The sequence below is a fragment of the Gopherus evgoodei genome, chromosome 9, assembly GCF_007399415.2.
Source record: "Gopherus evgoodei ecotype Sinaloan lineage chromosome 9, rGopEvg1_v1.p, whole genome shotgun sequence".
NCBI classification, from domain to species: domain Eukaryota; kingdom Metazoa; phylum Chordata; order Testudines; family Testudinidae; genus Gopherus; species Gopherus evgoodei.
Window position 1 is genome coordinate 24,851,579 of NC_044330.1, and position 21,024 is coordinate 24,872,602.

The window sequence follows — 21,024 nt, forward strand, 5'->3', positions numbered from 1 at the left end:
ATAGGTAAATGGTTCTGGAGAACAAAGAATATGAGGAACTGATGCGGGGAACGCCACACAGAAGTATGAAGATTTATGTCCACCAGATCTACTGATGGCTCATAGACTCATAGACTCTAGGACTGGAAGGGACCTCGAGAGGTCATCAAGTCCAGTCCCCTGCCCTCATGGCAGGACCAAATACTGTCTAGACCATCCCTAATAGACATTTATCTAACCTACTCTTAAATATCTCCCGAGATGGAGATTCCACAACTTCCCTAGGCAATCTATTCCAGTGTTTAACTACCCTGACAGTTAGGAACTTTTTCCTAATGTCCAACTTAAATCTCCCTTGCTGCAGTTTAAGCCTATTGCTTCTTGTTCTATCATTGGAGGCTAAGGTGAACAAGTTTTCTCCCTTCTCCTGATGACACCCTTTTAGATACCTGAAAACTGCTATCATGTCCCCTCTCAGTCTTCTCTTTTCCAAACTAAACAAACCCAATTCCTTCAGCCTTCCTTCATAGGTCATGTTCTCAAGACCTTTAATCATTCTTGTTGCTCTTCTCTGGACCCTCTCCAATTTCTCCACATCTTTCTTGAAATGCAGTGCCCAGAACTGGACACAACACTCCAGTTGAGGCCTAACCAGCGCAGAGTAAAGCGGAAGAATGACTTCTCGTGTCTTGTTTACAACACACCTGTTAATGCATCCCAGAATCACGTTTGCTTTTTTTGCAACAGTATCACACTGTTGACTCATATTAAGCTTGTGGTCTACTATGACCCCTAGATCTCTTTCTGCCATACTCCTTCCTAGACAGTCTCTTCTCATTCTGTATGTGTGAAACTGATTCTGTCACAGGCAGAATGGAAAGCAACGTCTCTATCTTGAAGGAAGTCCTTCTCACGTGTCAGTTGAAATGCTCCAAGTCTAACATTGCCCTCAATCCTTCATTCTTTTTTATAACCATGACTAACAAGGAGAACACATCTGAGAGTTCTATGGTCCCAATATCTAATAAGCAATGAACAGCTTTAGTAATACTGATGAATTTCAGCCAGGAAAGGTTCAAGTTTGGCAAAGTTACAAGCAACCGAAAAGAGGGTATTATAATGGGAAGAGTTGGGCAACCCTGACTATCGGTGGTGCTACCAACTCCACATATACTAAGAAAAAGTAAAGATTTTCTGAGACTGGACAAATAGCTCCAAAACCAGAGCACAGTTTGGTAAATGAAAGACACAGATTTTTCGAATAGCGATAGCAGAACAACTGACTTATTTGCATTGGCCTGCCACATCCTAGCTGAGGACAGTGGCGTACAGTATTCTAAAGTTAATATATTACAGTATGCATTCCGGTGACCAAACGCTGGTGGCTGTGTAATGTATTACCATGTAGAGGAGCCAAAGTTCAGATTTCTGAGCTGCTGGGTCTGTGAGTGGTGCAGTGGAAGCCCCCTCATTCCTTTGGGTAGGAAACATGATGAAGCAGTGCTGAGATCCAGAGGGACCGACATCCAACCCTCTTTACCAGAGGGAAGATTACCTCATCACTGCATGAGGTCTTTGAATGGCAGGGAGTAAAGGAAGGAAACATGATGGACACCTAACGGCCTGTTCTTCTGAAAAAAAATATCCCATCCACACACCCTCATTAACCCCTCCTTGCCAGTGTGGGGCCTTACACCCGTCACAGAGTCAGTATCAATGTGCAGCTAAGGTCAATTAAGCAAATAAGTTGTTAGATTGCATAAGGAATGGGATGGTGAATACTACCGAGAATATTATAATGTCTTATATACAATGGTGTGGCCTCATCTGAAAATTAGGTGCAGTACTGGTCATCCCATCTCAAAGAATTCTGCAGAACTAGAGGGGGTTCAGAGAAGACAAGCAAAAATGGTCATGGGCCTAGAAAAGCTCTCATATTAAAAAAAGCTAGAAAAGATTGGGATTGTTTACCCAAGAAAGGAGACAAATGAAAGGAGATGATAAAAGTATATAAACTAATAAATTGTCTGGAGCAGGGTTACTCAAAAGTGGGTCACCAGAATGTGTTGAAGGGTTGTGTGGGAGGTCTGGAGGACGGGGAATGTCATGGGCACCCTCAGTTCTGGACCTGCAGGGCTAGCTGAGCTCGGCTTCCCACTCTAGGGGAATGTCTACACTACGGGATTATTTCGATTTTACATAAACCGGTTTTATAAAACAGATTGTATAAAGTCAAGTGCACGCGGCCACACTAAGCACATTAATTCGGCGGTGTGCGTCCATGGTCCGAGGCTAGCGTCGATTTCTGGAGCGTTGCACTGTGGGTAGCTATTCCATAGCTATCCCATAGTTCCCGAAGTATGCCTCGCCCCTTAGAATTCTGGGTTGAGAGCCCAGTGGCTGATGGTGCAAAAATCATTGTCGCAGGTGGTTCTGGGTAAATGTTGTCAGTCATTCCTTTCTCTGGGAAAGCAACGGCAGACAATCATTTCGCGCCCTTTTTCCCTGGATTGCCCTGGCAGACGCCATAGCACAGCAACCATGGAGCCCGTTCAGCTTTGGTTTTTTTTTTTTTACAGTCACCGTATGTGTACTGGATGCCACGGACAGAGGCGATACTCCAGCGCTGCACAGCAGCATTCATTTGCTTTTGCAAATTCATTTGCTTTTATCTGTCCTTCTGTGCTGTCTGCTGCTATCATGGGTGCCCCTGGCTGAGATCGGCCGGGGGTGCAAAAGCAAAACTGGGAATGACTCCCCAAGTCAATTCCTCCTTTATGGTTTCTAAAAATAGAGTCAGTCCTGCCTAGAATATGGGGCAAATGTACTAGAGAAGCAGTGTATCAGAGAGTACAGCTGCTCTGTGTCAGATCCCGCAGAAATGATGAGCTACATGTCATTCATGGGGGGTGCCCCTGCAACAACCCCACCCGTTGCTTCCCTCCTCCCCCAACCTTCCTGGGCTACCGTGGCAGTGTCCCCCCCATTTGTGTCATGAAGTTATAAAGAATGCAAGAATAAGAAACACTGAGTTTTTAGTGATATAAAATGAGGGGGAGGCAGCCTCCTGGTGCTATGATAGTCCAGGCAGGACATTAAGCAGTGTGGGGGAGAAGAGCCCAGCATCCCACTGCTGTGATAGTCCAGGCAGTACAGGATCTTTTCTTTTCATATGAAAGGGAGGGGGCTGATTGAAGCTCAGCCCCCAGTTGCTATGATGAAGATGGTTACCAGCCATTCTGTACCATCTACTGGGAATGACCGGGAGTCATTCCTATTTTCACCCAGGCGCTCCCGGCCAGCCTCACCTGAAGCCAGCCAGGAGCACTCATGGGTTGATAAGAAGGACGGTTACCAGTCCTATTACACCATCTGCCACCGGAGAGGGGAGAGGAGCGGATACTGCTCTTCACTGCTGCAGCATCGCGTCTACCAGCAGCATTCAGTAGACATAGTGTGACATTGAAAAAAGTCAAGAAACGATTTCTTTCCCTTTTCTTTCATGTGGGGGGGTGGAGGGAGTGAATTGACAAGCTATTCCCTGAACCACACCGGACAATGTGTTTGAACCTACAGGCATTGGGAGCTCAGCCAAGAATACAAATACTTTTTGGAGACTGCTGTGGACTGTGGCATAGCTGGAGTCCTGAGTACCCCCTTCCTCCCTCCATGGGCGTCCGTTTGAATCTCTGGCTTCCCGTTACGCTTGTCACGCAGCACTGTGTAGCCTGTAGATTTTTTTTTCAAATGCTTTGGCATTTCATCTTCTGTAATGGAGCTCTGATAGAACAGGTTTGTTTCCCCATACAGCAATCAGATTCAATATTCCCGTACGGTCCATGCTGGAGCTCTTTTGGACTGCATTGCCACCCGTGCTGATCAGAGCTCCACGCTGGGCAAACAGGAAATGAAAATCAAAATTTCACGGGGCTTTTCCTGTTTACCTGGCCACTGCATCCGAGCTAAGATTGCTGTCCAGAGTGGTCACAGTGGTACTCTCTGGGATACCGCCCGGAGGCCAATACCGTCGATTTGCGGCCACACTAACCCTAATCCGATATGGTAATACCGATTTTAGTGCTACTCCTCTCGTTGGGGAGGAGTACAGAAACCGATATAAAGAGCCCTTTATATCGATATAAAGGGCCTTGTAGTGTGGACGGATACAGCATTAAATCAGTTTAACGCTGCTAAAATCGGTTTAAACGCGTAGTGTAGACCAGGCCTAGGTGCTGCAACTTGGTGAATGGGATCGCAGCATCACCCAGGTTTGGTCCAACTGCCCTTCCATCATGATGACGAGGGGGCCAGCCAGGCTAAATTTGAGTGAGTGGTGCTGTGACCCCATATGCCAGGTCTCAATATCAGTCACACAAATTTGGTCTAGCTACTCTGTATGGGGGCGGGGGGAGGGAACATGTGGAGGGGGGCAACCTGAGCAGTGCTGCAACCCCAGGGCAGAGAGCCAATCCCAGCTAACCCTGCAGAACAGGAGCCGCTGCTATAGTATGCACTGTGTACCTATTTGTTACTTATTTATTATTTAATACATTAATGCATATAGTATATCTCATGGGTAAAATATTCAGAAAGCCAGATATTTTTTGCGCTAAAGCTATTTACTGGGTCATAACAGGCCATCAAGGTTTACAAGTGGGTCCTGAGCCCCAGCCCCCACTGGTAGACTGGAAAATTTTGTACTCCCTGTCTCCTAACACAAGAACAAAGGACTTTCTATTAAACTGAAAAGTAGGAAATTCAAAACCAATAAAATACATTTTCACACAATGAGCAAATAAATGGTGGAACTTACTGCCACATGAAGTTGTGAGGCTAAGAGTGTAACAAGATTTAAAAAGGGGCTGTACATTTATATGGATATTAAGAATATCCAGAATTGTTATATTTAATCATAACAAATATTTTCTGAAAGAGATATTAAACCCCAGGCTTCAGGATTTAGAACAATCTCTAACTTCCGAAATCAGGATGAAACCTCTGTCTGGGAGACAGATTATCTCATATCTGCTTCCTGCAGGGTTCTTACCAGGGCTGGCTCTAGGCACCAGCCCAGCAAGCAGCTGCTTTGGGAGGCCAATGGTGAGGGGCGATACGTCCGGGTCTTCAGCGGCAGGTCCCTCATCCCTCTCGGAGAGAAGAACCAGCCACCGAATTGCTGCCGAAGACTGAAGTGGTGGCAGTAAAGCTGCAGATGGCGATCGTGGCTTTATTTTTAATTATTATTATTATTTTGCTGCTTGGGGCAGCAAAACACCTGGAGCCGGCACTGGTTCTTACACCCTTCTCTGAAGCACTTGTTACTAGCCATTGTCAGAGACAGGATACTGGAGTAGGTGGACTTCAGGTCTGATCCACTATGGCCATTCCTATGTTTTATGTTCCACAACAAGAGTCATGTGAATGTCCAGGTTAGGGCTAAATTAAAAATCCCACAGTTCTTTTAGAAAAATAAGGATGACCCAGTGGCATAGACAACCTTCCAAATCCCCCAAAAGCATGTTTTAATAGTTAAGGATGCCTATAAGCTATTGCTGAATTCACAATGGTTGTTCCACTTGATATACATGCTCACTGCATTAGCAGAATTTAAGTCATTAATTTGTAAAGCTTTGAGATATGTTGAATATAACAGGTACTTTAAAAAAAATTCTACTCTCCTTTAAGATGATGCCCTGCAGTCCTGAAAATGCCATACCCCGGGAAAGCAATTACAAACATGAAGTATAGCACCATTGGCAATTTAACATGTACCATACTGGCCTTCCAAATTTTTCATTTGGAAAAGAGGAGTAAACTGCAAATTTCAACTCCAAATGAAATACTGAAGTGTATTTGAGAAAGAGATATTTCCATATTTTTCTCCTTCTCCTTTAGACAGATTAATCTCTTGAAAAGTCTGTATGGAAAAACAGAAATATTTTCTCTTCAGGCCAGTCTTGTGGGACAAGCTGTTTTGAAAGTTACAGAAATACTCTGAAAGTCTTCCAAGCTAGAATTTTACCAAAAAAAGTAAATATATAAATGATCTAATTGCCCCATGACATGTCACAATTTGTGTCTGTTTACTGAAAGTTAGAAGGTACACAAGCCTTCTTGGGGGGAAAAAGAAAGTCAGTTGAATAGTTTACTGGTCATACTGACCTCTGGGAAAAGCATCAGAGATTAGGGAAAAAAAAACCATTTATGCATACGGCTCCTTATAAATTACTACAGTGTGGGGAAAAAAGCATGCAATTATATACTTAACACATTGACTCTAAATGGTATAACCCTAACAATTTTTCCCTATTAGTTATTCCCCAAATCAATAAAAAAACCACAATGCTTAGACTGTCATTTAAATCATTTTAATTTGTATTTACTTCTTACTAGGACATCCAGACTGCAGTAACAGCCATCTTTCAGATTTAAATTTTGGGAGATTTTCCATTGCATGCCAAATAACAAAACTTAACCTTTCTTAGCCTCCTTCCACCTTTAGACTATAATGTCTACTTAGATTGTAAACTCTTTGGAGCAAGGAAAGACAGTTACCTTTTCTGTAACTGGTGTTCTTTGAGATGTGTTGCTCATGTCCACTCTATATTGGGTGTGTGTGCTCGCCACATGCACCGGTGCTGGAAGTTTTTCCCTCAGTGGTATCTATAGGGGACCAGCTCTGGCGCCCCCTGAAGCAGCATGCATATGCTGTGATATAAGGAGCACCGCCAGCTCCTCCAGTCCTCAGTTCCTTCTTGCTGGAAACTCTGACAGGGGGAAGGAGGGTGAGTTATAGAATGGACAGGAGCAACATATCTTGAAGAACACCGGTTATGGAAAAGTTAACTGTCTTTTCTTCTCTGAGTGCTTGCTGTGTGCTCATGTCCATTCCATATTAGGTGACTCTCAACCAGTACCCTTGGAGGTGGGTAGGAGTTCACAGACATGTGGATTGCAACACAGCTCTGCTGAACCCAGCGACATCCCTGGCTTGCTGAGTGATGGCATAATGCGCCGTGAACATGTGAACCAAAGACCACATTGCAGCTCTACAAATGTCCTGGACGGGAACGTGGGCCAGGAAGGCTGCCGAGGAAACCTGAGCTCTGGCGGTGGTGGGATCTGTGCCAACTTGTAACAGGTCCAAATGCAGGAGGTGATCCTTTTGGAAATCCTATGCAATGATATCGGAATTCCTTCATCCTGTCCACTGTCACAATGAAGAGCTGGGTTGACATGCGGAAGGACTTGGTATGCTCCAGGTAAAATGCCAGGGCAGATGTGATGTCCAGGGCATGCAGCCTCCTTTCCTCCCCAGCGGTGTGCAGCTTGAGGCAAAACACTGGGATGAAGATGTCCTGATTAACATGGAAGGAAGACACCACCTTTGGCAAAAAGGCCGGGTGAGGTCACAGTTGAACTTTGTCCTTGTAGAACACTGTATACGGAGGCTCTGTTGTCGGGGTTTAAGCTCCAACACACATCTCGCAGATGTTATTGCCAGCACAGGTGGGAGAGGGAGCAGGGCCCCGTGAGCCTAGAAAGAACCAAGTTAAGGTCCCACTGTGGGACAGGAGTCTGGGACAGTGGAAAGAGTCTCTCAACGCTTCTCAGGAATTGGACCGACATGTCATCTGAAAACACCATCTGACCTTGGATCAGCGGGTGAAAAGCAGAGAGAGCCACAAGGTGCCTCTGATGGAAGAGAGGGCAAACTCGATACTAAAATGGAGCAGATAATCTAAGATAGATTGTAAGAAGGAGCACATTGGAGAGATGCTATGCTCAGGCGCCCCGTGGGAAACCTGGGTCCATTTGGCCAGGTAGGTTGCTCTAGTGGAAGGCTTCCTGCTTTCCAGGAGGATTAGCTGCACCTTGCTAGAGCAGGCCCGCTCCTCCGAGTTCAACCATGCAGCATCCAAGCTGTGAGGTGGATGTGGGGTGAGGTTGGGGTGCAGGAGATGCCCGTGATCTCGTGAGAGCAGATCCAGTCAGTCGGGAAGGAGCTAGGGTGCGGCTACCGCCAGGTCCATCAGCGTGCCAAACCAATGTTGGCGCAGCCACATGGGGGTGACCATGATGACTTCGGCCTTGTCTCTCTCGACCTCCGTGAGGACTCTGCTGATGAGCAGGATCAGTGGGAACGCATACATCATATCCCCCCAACCATGACAGGAGGAAAGCATTGGAGAGGGAGTTTTTGCCCAGACCCTGTAGGGAACAGAAGTGATGACACTTGTTCTATTCAAGTGGCAAACAGGTCCACTTGGGGAGTTTCCCACCTCTGGAAGAGTGCATGGGCTGCCTCCAGATGGAGCAACCACTAGTGCTGAGAGGAAAAGGATCTGCTGAGATGATCTACCGCATATTCCTGACACCGGAGAGGTGACAGGCCTCCAGGTGGATCGCGTGGTCAATGCAGAAATCCCACAATCAGAGAACCTCTTGACAGAGAGCCGATGAGCATGCTCCTCCCTGCCTGTTGATATAGAACATCAAGGCCGTATTATCTGTCAACATGCTCACCACCTTGTCTGCCACGTGTGGTAGAAAGACCCTGCAGGCCAAAAGTACTACCCTGAGCTCTTTGACATTTATGTGCAACATCATCTCCTCTGGGGACCACATGCCCTAGGTCTGGAGGCTGCCAAGATGCCGAGGTCCGAGGCGTCCGCTATCAGCTCGATCAAGTGACAGGGACTGTCAAATGGAACTCCTTCCAGGACCGCCGTGGGGTCGGTCCACCACTGCAGTAAGTATCTTCGGTGAGATGGTAATAACCTTTTCCAGGTGATCTCTGGACTGGGAATAGACCATCACCAGCCACCACTGTAAGGGCCGCATCTTGAGCCTGGTGTGGCAGACAACATATGCACATGCTGCCATGTGACCCAGCAGGTGCAGGCAAACCCTGGATGTGGTCGGGGGAACGTGGAGACTCGCACGATGAGGTTCACCAATTCTTGGAACCTCTCCTGTGGTAGAAACACTCTGGTGCAGGTGAAATCGAGCACCACTCCGATGGACTCTATTCTCTCTACCAGAACTAATGTCGACTTCTTGTCATTTACCAGCAGGCCTAGGGATCGGCATGTGGCCTGCAGCACTGCGACGTTCCTTTGGACTTGGGACCGGGAGCAGTCTTTGACAAGCCAGTTGTCAAGGTATGGATGTCCCAATGCTTGAGGTAAGTGGCTACCACCGACATGCACTTGGTAAACACCGAACAGAAGGACCGCAAACTGACAGTGGTCGGGTCCCACTGTGAATCATAGGAAGCATCTGTGACCTTGCAATATTGCTATATGGAAATATGCGTCCTTTAAGTTGAGGGCGGCATACTGGTCTCCTGGATCCAGGGAGGGGATGATGGAGGCCAGGGAGAACATGCAGAACTTCAATTTCTTTAGGTATTTGGTGAGGTCTCGCAGGTCCAAGATGGGCCGTAGAGCACCACAGGCCTTTTGGATTAAAAAGTACTGGGAATAGAAACCCTTATTCCTGTATTTGTGGAGAACCTTTTCCACCGCACCCAACTGCAGCAACCCTTCCACCTCCTGCGCAAGGAGACTCTTGTGAGAGGGGTCTCTGAAGAGGGATGGGGAAGGTGGGTAGGGGGTTGAAAGAACTCGGCACCTGTACCACTATATTGAAGACCCAGTGGTGCAAGATTATAGTGGTCCATGCCAGGAGGAAAAAATGCTGGTTGGAGAAAAGCAGGAGAGATGGATCTGGGGTATAGCGAGACAGTAGGTCACCCGCGGACACACTCTCAAAATGCTCACATGCCTCTCCTTCTTATTGCGGGTCGAGCCCAGTTGGGCAGATGGAGGAGATAGGTAGCTCAGGCAGCATTTGTAGACCCTGCTCTTTTTTTGGGGCAGCTGTTGCTGGGGTTGGCTCCCTTGGCCCTGAGCTAGCTGCGGTTTGAACCACTTACAGGCTGGACCAGGGACATACAGCCATAGAGTTTTCAGGGTAGTACAGGAGTCCTTTAGCTCATGCAGCTTACTGTTCATCTGGTCTGCAAACAGGGGTTGGACATCGAAGAGGAGGTCCTGCATTGACTGCTGAGCCTCTGTTAACAAGCCAGAGAGAGCAGCCAGGATGGAAATGGCCGAGGCCATGGTGCGAGCCACAGAGTCTGCCGTGTCTGAAGCCATCTGGAGGGCCGCTCTGGCCGCAGTCACGCCCTCCTTGTGGATCGCCCGGAATTCCTTCCTGGACCTTTCAGGAAGCGAAACCTCGAACTTGGCCATTGCCTGCCACATGTTGTAATCGTAGTGGCCAAAGAGAGCCTGGTGATTGGCCATTCTCAATTGAAGGCTGGAAGATGAATAATTTTTTTGCCCAAACAAATCCAGTCTCTTCGAGTCTTTGTTTTTGGCCATAGCCCCAGATTTACCCTGCCTCTCCTTCTGATTAACAGCTTCAACTACGAGGGAATTTGGGGCTAGGTGCGTGTAGAGGTACTCGTGACCTTTAGCTGGCACAAAGTATTTGCATTCAGCCCTTTTTGAGAGGAGGAGCAGGGAGAAGAGGGTTTGCCATAGGGCATTAGTAATTTTTGATACCCCTTCATGTAGGGGTAAAGCCACCCTGGCAGATGCTGTGGAGCAAAGAATATCGAACAGGGAGTCTGTTGGCTCCTCTAGCTCCTCCTCCCAAAGCCCCAGCTTGGAGGCAACTCTCTTCATTAGTTCCTGATGAGCCTTAGCATCATCTTGCGGAACTGGGTGAGGGGGACCCGTGATAGCTTCATCTGGTGAGGATAAGGATGAAGCCAGTGCCATGGGATCTGCCACGTCCCCTGGTGGTCCAGACTTCTGGCGCCTCCACCTCTGGTGGAGGGCGGATGCTGAGGCCATGGCCTATCTGAGGCCCCCACCACTGACCGAACTCTCTGCGAGGGCTGGCGAAACCCCCACGGGGCCCAGGGTACCAGGCAGCTGCCAGCCACTGGCCTTGGGGTCAGTTGCGGTGCCAATGATGCAGATGGTACCACTGGTGGCGGTGCTTGTCCCACTGTCCAGGACTCCAGCTCAGTTTTGGAGACGGAGGCAGAGTAGTCTCTGCTAGGCGACCATGATCAGGCAGATCAGCGTTCCTTCTCTGTGCAGTGCCAGCCACCACGCCTTGACATAGACCTGACCTACCGAGACGAGTCCCTTGGGCAGGAACTCGGGGACTGTCAGCATTTGGCGGATCAGCACTGGTAATCCATCAATCTATGCCTCACACTGCTTGACTGGTACATGGAATGGGATCAGAAGCTGGATTGGGCCAGTTGTTGGGAGGATCTCCTCAACCGCAGGGATCTGCATCTTGGCGACAGGCATCAGATGGTCAGTGACTGGTGGCTGTGTTCAAACAATGGTTCATGTGACCAGTGCCAAGGCCTTGGAGACATGAAAGGCTGATCTTGATGCTCTTGCCAGGGAGCACATGCCTGGGCAGGTCTGTGCCAGGCATCTGGTGAGCCACACATTGAATCCCACTGTCGGTGCTCAGGGTTCGGAGACAGAAGAGGGTTTCGTTGAGCCTGCCTCCCTGCATCCGAGGCATGATGGTCCAAGCAGGCAAGTATTGGTGAGACATCCCCCCCGATGGGGAGTGGTGCCGCTGAGGTGGGGACACACGGTAAAGTCCCAAGGCAGGTTTACCCTTGGCCCAAGGTACCACAAAAGCTGGTGTGGGCGGCACTGGTAGGGTCAGGATCTCCTGCACTGCTTGCAGGGCCTCGGGTATCGACGGGACATCTACATGCCAGAGGCCTTGTCACTGTCCGGGGTGGCAGGGATGGTATGGGATTGGGCTGGACCACTCAACTTGAGCTGGGGCCCAACTCCCTGACAGAAGTGTAGAGCCGCCCAACACAGGTATTGCCTCTCCTCCAGTCCTGTCCTTTCCCATACAAGAAGTGGGAGATCTTCCCCTTGTGGTTCTCTTCAGTTTCTTTGCCAGAGCTGGGGAGGGGGATCGGTGCTGGCTCAAAGATGGCACTGATGCGGTGGTGCTCGGGGCCCAATCGGACCTCTGCTCCTGTGCCGGGGTCAACGCTGACTCCATCAGGAGTGCCCTGAGACGGATGTCTCTCTCCTTTTTTGTTCAGGGTTTAAAGGATTTACAGATGTGACACTTTTCGCTTTATGTGTCCTGCGCCTAGACACAGGCCACTTACAATGATCACAGGGCTTAAAACCTGGGGATCGGGGCATGCCCCATCCCTAGGCTGAGTCCCATCCCAGACCAACTAAAATTAGAACTAATAAGGGAACTATTAATTATTTTACAACTATTGTATAGGAAATGTTTGGAAGAAACACTGAATGAAACGTAACGCTAGCTGAAGCAGCAGATGCTCCAGCACCATCACTGGTGGCAAGAAGGAATTGAGGGTGGAGAGAGCTGGCGGTGCCCCTTATACTGCAGCAAATGCGCACCACTCCAGGGGGCATCAGAGCCAGTCCCCTACGGATACCACTGAGGTGAAAACTTCCAGCACCAATGCATGTGGTGAGCACACACACCTAATATGGAATGGACACGAGCAAGCACTTGAAGAAGAATGGACTGTACTATATGTCAGAAAAATGCCTACCGCAATGGGAATCCAATCTCAGTTGGGACCTCTAGGTACTACTGCTAGTACGAATAAATAATAATTGTAATTATAAAATATTAAAGCCATCAACAGTGTACAGCACTGAGTAACAAAGCAAAAAGAGTACTAGATGCAGGATTATACAATAAATTTTAAAAATCATGGTTTGGGTAAGCTAAGCCAAAAGTATATAGCAGTGCAGTTACGATACAAACAATATTTGTGCAGAGGGCCAGAACAATGCCTAAATAGGGCTTAAGTGGGACCCAGTTGGTACATAGTCCTTGCATTGGCCCTCTTCGCTGGGAGGAATGCAACCCTTAATTGACTCTAGTTTAACACACATTTTAGAACATTTTTTTAAGAAAGTCAATCTCATTATACTTCAGTAAAAATATGGATCCTTTGTCAGCCGCTGAAAATTCACAAATTAGGACTTTTAAAATCCATTTGATAATGTTATGCCTTTTATATCCCATCTGTCTTCCTTGTGTATTTTGCCACTGTTTGGCCTTTTGACTCTCTTCATTTTTGTGTCTCCCTGCTGCTCAAAACCTTTTTCTCTCTGCATTCAAAGACATTGTTCCCCCTCTCTTCTGCCCAGAATCCTTCCCCATTTCTCATGGTCATGCTGCCAATTAGGCCCAACCAACCAGTATATTTGATTTTTCATTAATTTTCAAATTCTTGCTTGGAGAGCATCTTTCTCTGTTAGTTTCTTGGGGGCACTTACGCGGAGCTCAGTGGATTTAGCAGTCAGAGGAATCTAGCCCTTTCCCTCTTATTTTTAATGAGAGCAGCAATGTGCTTAGATTAGACAGCCATAGAAGAAAATCAAACAAAAGTTAATTTTAAAAGAAAGCTACTAAAGCAGGCTACTAAACACTAACAATTGTCCTATGGCACCCGAGATCTTGAAGAGTTAAAAGGTTTTCCAAGGAACATATGGAAAAGAGAGATAAGAAACACTGAAGTATTCTTTGCATTTCTCACAATAAGTATTTGTTCAAGAGGAAGAACAGATATATTAATCTGAACCAAAAAAAGAGCCACATCAATTTTCAAAGATATGTCTATGCCCAATGAAGGAAAGCACATTTGGTGCATTGTACATTGGAGACATTGTTTAAGAACAGTTCAGATTTGTAAAATTATTACCCTCATATTGGTTTTTAGATCACTGCCTGCAAAGCTCATCTTTCATGGGACTGCTTTCTTCATGCTGGACATGTTCAAATATGCTTGACATTCTGCATTTCTAAGCTGTTCTGTGTGCCTGCCTTATTTTCTTTTTCCTTATTCTCTGTTGTCTTTTGAATTTGTGCACCTCCTACCCCAACATGAATGTCCAAGTTTGCCACTGTGCAGCAATAAAAAACAAGCAGATACTTGAGAAATTAGACCAAAGCACTGTAGTTCAATAATAATAATCACAGCCTACTGACAATAATTAAGGAACTTCATACCATTTCTTTGTGAAATGTGTGTAATATTTTACATTCAAAAAGTGTTAAATTCATCCTAAAGTACTGCATCAGTCAAAGAGAGTGTGCAGAATCTAGACAAAATGCAAGTGTAACCATAATTTAACATATAAAAAAAATCTGTCTTTTAAAGTATTTATAACTCATTCATCATCATGATCTCCATCTTACAAAAATTGTACACATTTAACGCAGTTTTTAGTTCTCTGCTGCCAAGCATGACATCATGACTTTTTTTAACAAAACACATCATCCTCATCATGGGAAGGTTATAGATGAGGAAAAGGTTTTACATTTTGAATTTAGGTCATACTGTGTTCTTATGTTAATGAGCTTGATAGCCAGGAGCCAGTGAGAAAGAAAGCTCTGACCCTCTCTACCATAAGACTCACTATTTTTGTTGACAGTTCCCTGCCTGAAGAGTGCAGTTGTCACTGTACATCATCTAAAAGAGGAAGCAAATCTGAGATGATCCAGTCCCCTTTGACAACTTTAAAAATTGGATTCCAGACTATTCAGTTGATCTGGTATTCAATGGAGATCCAATGTAACTTCCAGAGCACAGGAGTGATGTGTTTGTGCTTATACTGGTGAATGAGTAGCTGTATTCTGGACAAGATGAAGATTTTACAAGGCCTTTATGCTCATAGTTATTGTAACAGTCAAGCCTGGAAACTACAAATGCCTAGACCATTTTGGCTAGATCAGCATCTATTAAGAGTGGAGAAACCACTTTGTCAACTGTATATGGAAGAATACATTTTTAGGAGCTATTGCGTATCTGGATTTCCAATAGCAGTTAGGAATCAGGAGAACCTTAGTGGTCTAGGGGCAGATAATTTTAACAAGGAGGATAGGAGATAAAGTTAACATGCTGGTTAAAGGCTTGAACTCCGCCACCACCTCGCCCCCCAACTAACATTAATTCCATCTTATTTGAGGTTTTTGTTAGCTTTTTCCTCTTTATCCAGGCCCTTCCTTCAGACAGCTAAGAGATAGTAACGTTAGATCTTGATGCAAAAAATATATATAGCAAATGCTGTCTGCACACTGCTGGCATTTTAGTCCAGACCATTTCCCAGTGTTTTACATATATATTAAAGAGGGGAAAAGATAACAGTTTGTGAGGTTTTTGAAGGCAGAGATGCGTGTGTCTATTATAGTCCTTTAAGGATAGTTTGGGAAGACAGACTTAAACCATAACAGTGCATTTATTTGTACCCAGTCAGATCACCAAGATGAGTCTGTAGTGTCCAATGACTGACAATGTCAAAGACTTCTGAGGTAAAAAAGGGAAAACCTCACTGTAATTGGGTGGCAGCATTTACCTGAACCCACCCTAACCTGTTAGCAGTTGATGAACCTACTGGATGGTGTTAAGTGTATTTTGCTATTTCATTGTTACATTACTCTACCCAGATGTAAGACAGCGGCTCTCTACGAGAGAGGATGTAAGATGTGAGCGCAGCAGTCCACAGGGAAGAATTCTGGGACCAGCTAACTCTGAAGAAAAGGCTTGAACTAGATTTTGTGTTTCATTTAATGTTCATTTTGTGAATAAAACTAAACACCAAAAAGGGGAGAAGTATTAACCCTCTATGACTTATGTGGACCGGGTCGAAAAGTCACTGGCTCATATTCACTATCCTCTGTATATTGTTTGCCCACTTTGAGATCTTTCAAGTGTTTTTGCATGCCAGGGTTTTTAAGAGTAGAAGAGTACCATGAATACCTAACAAAATAAAGATTGTTCTCACTAATATGGGATGACAAGTCAGTAAAAGCCATCTGTGCCTTACTATTTTTCAATCCCACATTAAATCTTATCGCTGTTGTAGGCTTTGGAGTGAAATTCATTCAACGCTGTTAACATTAAGAACTGCTGTTTTAGATTTGAAATTACATACTCTGCATGCGGCAGTTTGCTCTGTAATAACAGTGCCATTTGGATGAGTCAAAGCTGTATCTAGAACAGCACAATCTGTACATGTTCTAAACATATCAGTCTCCAGATTGTGTGAACACAATGTAAGCCTTGTTTAAAAATGAGCAGTGTTTTAATAGCTATTAAAATAGAAAAGTAATTAGTAACTATTTATTTTTAAAGAGTGAATGCCCCAAAGCCGGACAACTTTTAGAGCATCTTGCTAAAAAAATCTTTTTTATTAAATTTTTTCACCATAATTGAAAAGAAGATGGAGGAAAGAGAAAACCAGTTTCCAAAAAGAGCTTCTAGAATCCACAAAGAGAGAAGTGATATTCCTTACAGCAGGGATTGGTAACCTTTGGCATGTGGCCTGCCAGGGTAAGCACCCTGGTAGGCCAGGCCGCTTTGTTTACCTGCTGCCTCCGCAAGTTTGGCTGATCCCGGCTCCCACTGGCCGCAGTTTGCCGTCCCAGCCCAATGTGGGCTGCGGGAAGCGGCGTGGCAGAGGGATGTGCTGGCCGCTGCTTCCCACCGCTCTCACTGGCCTGGAATGGCGAACCGCGGCTGGTGGGAGCCGCGATCAGCCGAACCTGCGGACGCGGCAGATAAACAAATCAGCCCAGCCCGCCAGGGTGCTTACCCTGGTAGGCCGCATGCCAAAGGTTGCCGATCCCTGCCTTTCAGTCTACTATGGGCCTCACAATGCAGATCTAATATACCTGTGCAGCACTGGCACACAGGCACTGCAGAAAACTGCAAGATTAATAACCATACACAGACACTACGGAGCCCCTACATCAACTTGTTATACTGTTCTACATGTAAACTTTACAACATTTAAATTTACATTGAAAATTAATAATTAAATGTGGGAAATGTATAAAAGTTTATAAAGTTATATCTCCATTGTAATGTCTACAAGAAAATCAACCACCTAACAATGGCTAGGGTAGTTAAAGACAGCTAATCTTTATTTTAAAACGGCTTTCAAATTATTTGGAATCAAGTTCTGCAACAGCTAGCCCATGTAGTCTTATTACTGATGCTCTCAACCCTTTTCCTCTTTGTCTTCCTACTGTTTGTTTCACTCACGTGTGTCTTGTTTCAAATTAGACTGTAAGCTCTTTGGGCAGGGACCATGGGGTATGAGTAAAGTTTAGAAAATAGTTTGATTTTCCATTTCATTGCATCTAGTGATTTGCTTAAGACACAAAAAAAACTCTCTCTCTCACCTAATGTTTCTTTCTGTAATTCATGGCATCTGTTTTGTAATTCATTCTCTTGTTGGAGTGAAGTCTGAAGCTGCTGACTTTTCAACTCAACTGCATCGGACACCAACTTCAAATGTTTCACTTCCTCCTGGAGGGACACTTTATCCCTCTGGAATTCTGCCAGCCTTTGATTCAGTCTGGATACTTCTGAAGAAAAAATTATGTAAAATGTTAATAAATTTACATTCTAAAATACAAACACATTGCCATAATCTCAATGCCTGTCTTTTGTTAAGAACTCATTATTTGCATTAATCTATAATTTTACTTAAGGTACAAAGCCATTGTAAGATATTTACATCAGCACTGCATCTTTCTGCTGAAAACACAGACAGATGAAAAAGGTGGCTTATCCAATGCATTTACACTCAGGCAACTTCCACTAGGTCGTTGAAATATTAAGCATGAAATGTAATGTGAGCAATCCTTCTTTTTAAATGAATAAGCATAGGGATTTATGCATACAAGCTCCATTAATACTAACCTTTTATCTGTAACATCCCTGAGTAGTAAGATGAAAATAAATTCCTAAAAGCTCATTAACAATGGTCACGTTGGGATTTGTTTTTTGTTTTGGGGGTTTTTTTTGGTCAGATATTGATGGATATTAGAGGACAAATAACACAAGTTTTAATAAATAATAATGTAGAATTTCTCAGATCTCAAAATAAGATTCATATGGATTTATTAGAAAGACACACATTAATATCAGTATAGTAAAAATACATCTGCATTTCCATAACCTCAATTTTACAAACATATGTCCAAGATGAAACTTACCACACAAGGTCCCACTCTGAGATTAAATGTTTTCTTTTTCAAATATTCAAGATAAACTTCTCATTTTCTCATTTCAGTATATTTAACACTACATTACATGGTACTAGTCCTAAAACAGGATCTATCTGGGCAGTCTTAGGCCTGCATGTAGTCCCACTGAATTCAATAGGGATCCAAGCAGGCTACTTGTGGTAGACTGGAGCTTATAAGTTTAAAAAAAATTAAGTTCATTTGTTATCATATATTTTATGTCCATTAACTCAAAATTGTCTGTTATATGAAAAAGAAAATATTAATAAAACTATTTCATTATTCACTTTTGATATTTGAATGAAGCGATCCAGATAATTAACTATCAAAGATAACTATTGAACAAGTGCAATAATTTTTAGGATTTTATTCATATCTAAAACACATGTTAAAAAGGATAAATCCTTAAAGCTCCAAGGAGACAATGTGGCTTTAAAAAGTATATTCTGCCTGATGGTTGTTGAACTGATTTATACCCCTGAAGATGGCTTTGATGCGGGGCACCCAAAAGTCTCATCAATTACAAGCAACTAGCACAGAATGCAGCAAACTGATTATTGCTGAGGGTGGACGTGGACAGAGCAGATTCTGCCCACCTATTGCATCTTTGACTTCAGTGAGAGGTATTCCCGCATATACTAAGGCTGAATTCGGTCCACAGTATTTTCCCATCCCAGTAAACCTGTACCTTACCTATGTATTCAAAATAAAATTCAACACTGAGCAACAGGGGTTTATTTGAACCCAAACCTTTCTAATCTTCGAAGCCTCAGACCCCATATCTGAAATACAAAAAAAAGTATAAACCCATTTTGAAATCAAAGCTGGAAGGGTTCATAGAGCTTTAGTGGAGACATCCATGGAACTAGCCCTTTTTTAAAACATACAGTATTTTTAAAAACTTAGTTCAGACAGTCTTTGAGAATAATATCAGATTTCATTTTTCATTTCATTACTTATTTTAGTTATTACTGTTGAAGAATCATATGCTACGTCTTCACCGCAAAATGATGGGGTTTTTTTTACTGTGGAATAACTAATGCATATTAGCTATACTGATGTAAGAGCCAAGTGGAAACAAGGCACAGGTCATTTTTACCACAAGGTAAATAGGCCAGGTCAACTACAAGTGGGGGAATAGTACTGACCTCACCTCACTATCTCACGATAACTACAGCCCCTTGCCTCCCCTGGGATTTTACCACAAGATAGCTAACATGCACTAGTTATCCCACAGTAAAACCATATCTTCTGTGATACTTTTAGCCTTTATTTGTTTTACTGGATGATGGTTATGACACGTTCAGTAGTTAGGTGGTATAAGAAGAAATATAATATGCTTATTACAGAAGTTTAGTCTCATTCTTTAGAATTGGAAATAATAGGCGTTTGTATCAGTTTTCCCTAGTTGCATGCATCTGGGTGCCAATAAAAAGAGAGATTACACCCCAACCAGAATGCTCCTGCAAGGTTAAAGGGTACATACTGTTGCCTGTTTGCTCTATGATAAAATGAGATTGGCTAGTTTAGCATGTCAAGTATTTAAGAATGCAATGGCACTAGTCAGTAAAATGACTTTTATGTCAACATACTTGTATCTTTTCCAGAGGACACTACAATGGTTCTTTTCAAGTATGTTCTAGTACAGAGAAAAAAATATGACTGCAGTACAAAATTATTTCATATAATCATACCATTTAACTAGTAAATAAGATAACCTGCCTTCATGCTTCAAATATATTTGTTAAAACAAGCTATTTATTTACTGTCCTTGGTTTCCAAAGTATTTCCTCTAGGAACAAGACTTCTAGTGCAGAGTTTCCGAAACTTGGGACGCTGCTTGTGCAGGGAAAGCCCATGGCGGGCCAGGACGGTTTGTTTACCTTCCACATCTGCAGGTCCGGCTGATCGCAGCTCCCAGGGGCCGTGGTTTGCTGCTCCAGGCCAATGGGAGCTGCTGGAAGCGGTGGTCCCTCGGCCCGTGCTGCTTCCAGCAGTTCCCATTGGCTTGGAGCAGCGAACCACGGCCAGTGGGATCCGCGATCGGCCAGACCTGCGGACGCGGCAGGTAGACAATCCAGCCTGGCTTGCCTAGGGCTGTCTCTACACAAGTGGCGTCCCAAGTTTGGGAAGCACTGTCCTAGAGCCATGAAAAATATTTTGTGATATGTTGTTTTAGTCCAACAACCTTTACTTATTCATATTACTAATTATTACTATTATTATTATTAGTGCCCAGGGGCACCAGTTAGGAGCAGGGCCCATTGTGTTGGACATCGGACACAAACAAACCAAAAGAAAGGCTCAAAAAGCTTACAGTCTACAAGTTGTTCTGTGCTACAGTGCTACAAGTTGTTCTGTGCAGGAGCAAGATTCAACCACACTACATGAAAGATGTTGTAGGCTTAGGCCCCAAATAAGGGCACGAGGCACCAAGTTAAAGTAGAATACAACACAGGGTAGAGGAGAGCAAGCAGATAAGGATTAGAGGAAGAGAAACATAAGGTTGCCTACATTAGCTGAGTGTAGATTGAATAGTTGAAAAAATAATTGATTACGTATATACAAAGCTTTATACTTATTTTATATGGCTACATTTGAGCAGAAAGATCCTAAAGAACCTCTTGCTGAAGACAGTTAAAACTAGACAAGACAAAAACCAAGTAAATACATTGTAGGGGACAAACTTATGCTGGCAGGGGAATGAACTAGGTCTTTTCTTTATCTATGAGTCTATGAAATATATGTATTAAAACCTTACCCTGACAAACTTTTAGACTATGACTGTGTCTAATCCTGCATTCCTTGGGCACTCAAAACCCCAACTAATTTCACTGTGTTTTTTAGGTAGCCAAAGAATGAAAAATAAGGCATACTATGTGTTACTTAATTCTTCTGTTTACTTTAAAGTCAGGAAAAAGAGGCTCTTCCATTACATACAAAATGTTA

At 44.2% G+C, this 21,024-nt stretch overlaps 1 protein-coding gene across 3 annotated transcripts in view; it reads right to left on the reverse strand.

The window, feature by feature from the left end:
* Positions 1-21,024, reverse strand: part of LEKR1 (leucine, glutamate and lysine rich 1) — a 119,764-nt gene that overhangs the window by 45,223 nt on the left and 53,517 nt on the right. For all 3 annotated transcript variants that reach the window (XM_030575957.1, XM_030575956.1, XM_030575958.1), the window contains one exon: positions 17,227-17,412. In XM_030575957.1, coding sequence (XP_030431817.1) covers positions 17,227-17,412 — 186 coding nt within the window. The remainder of the gene's footprint in view (positions 1-17,226; positions 17,413-21,024) is intronic.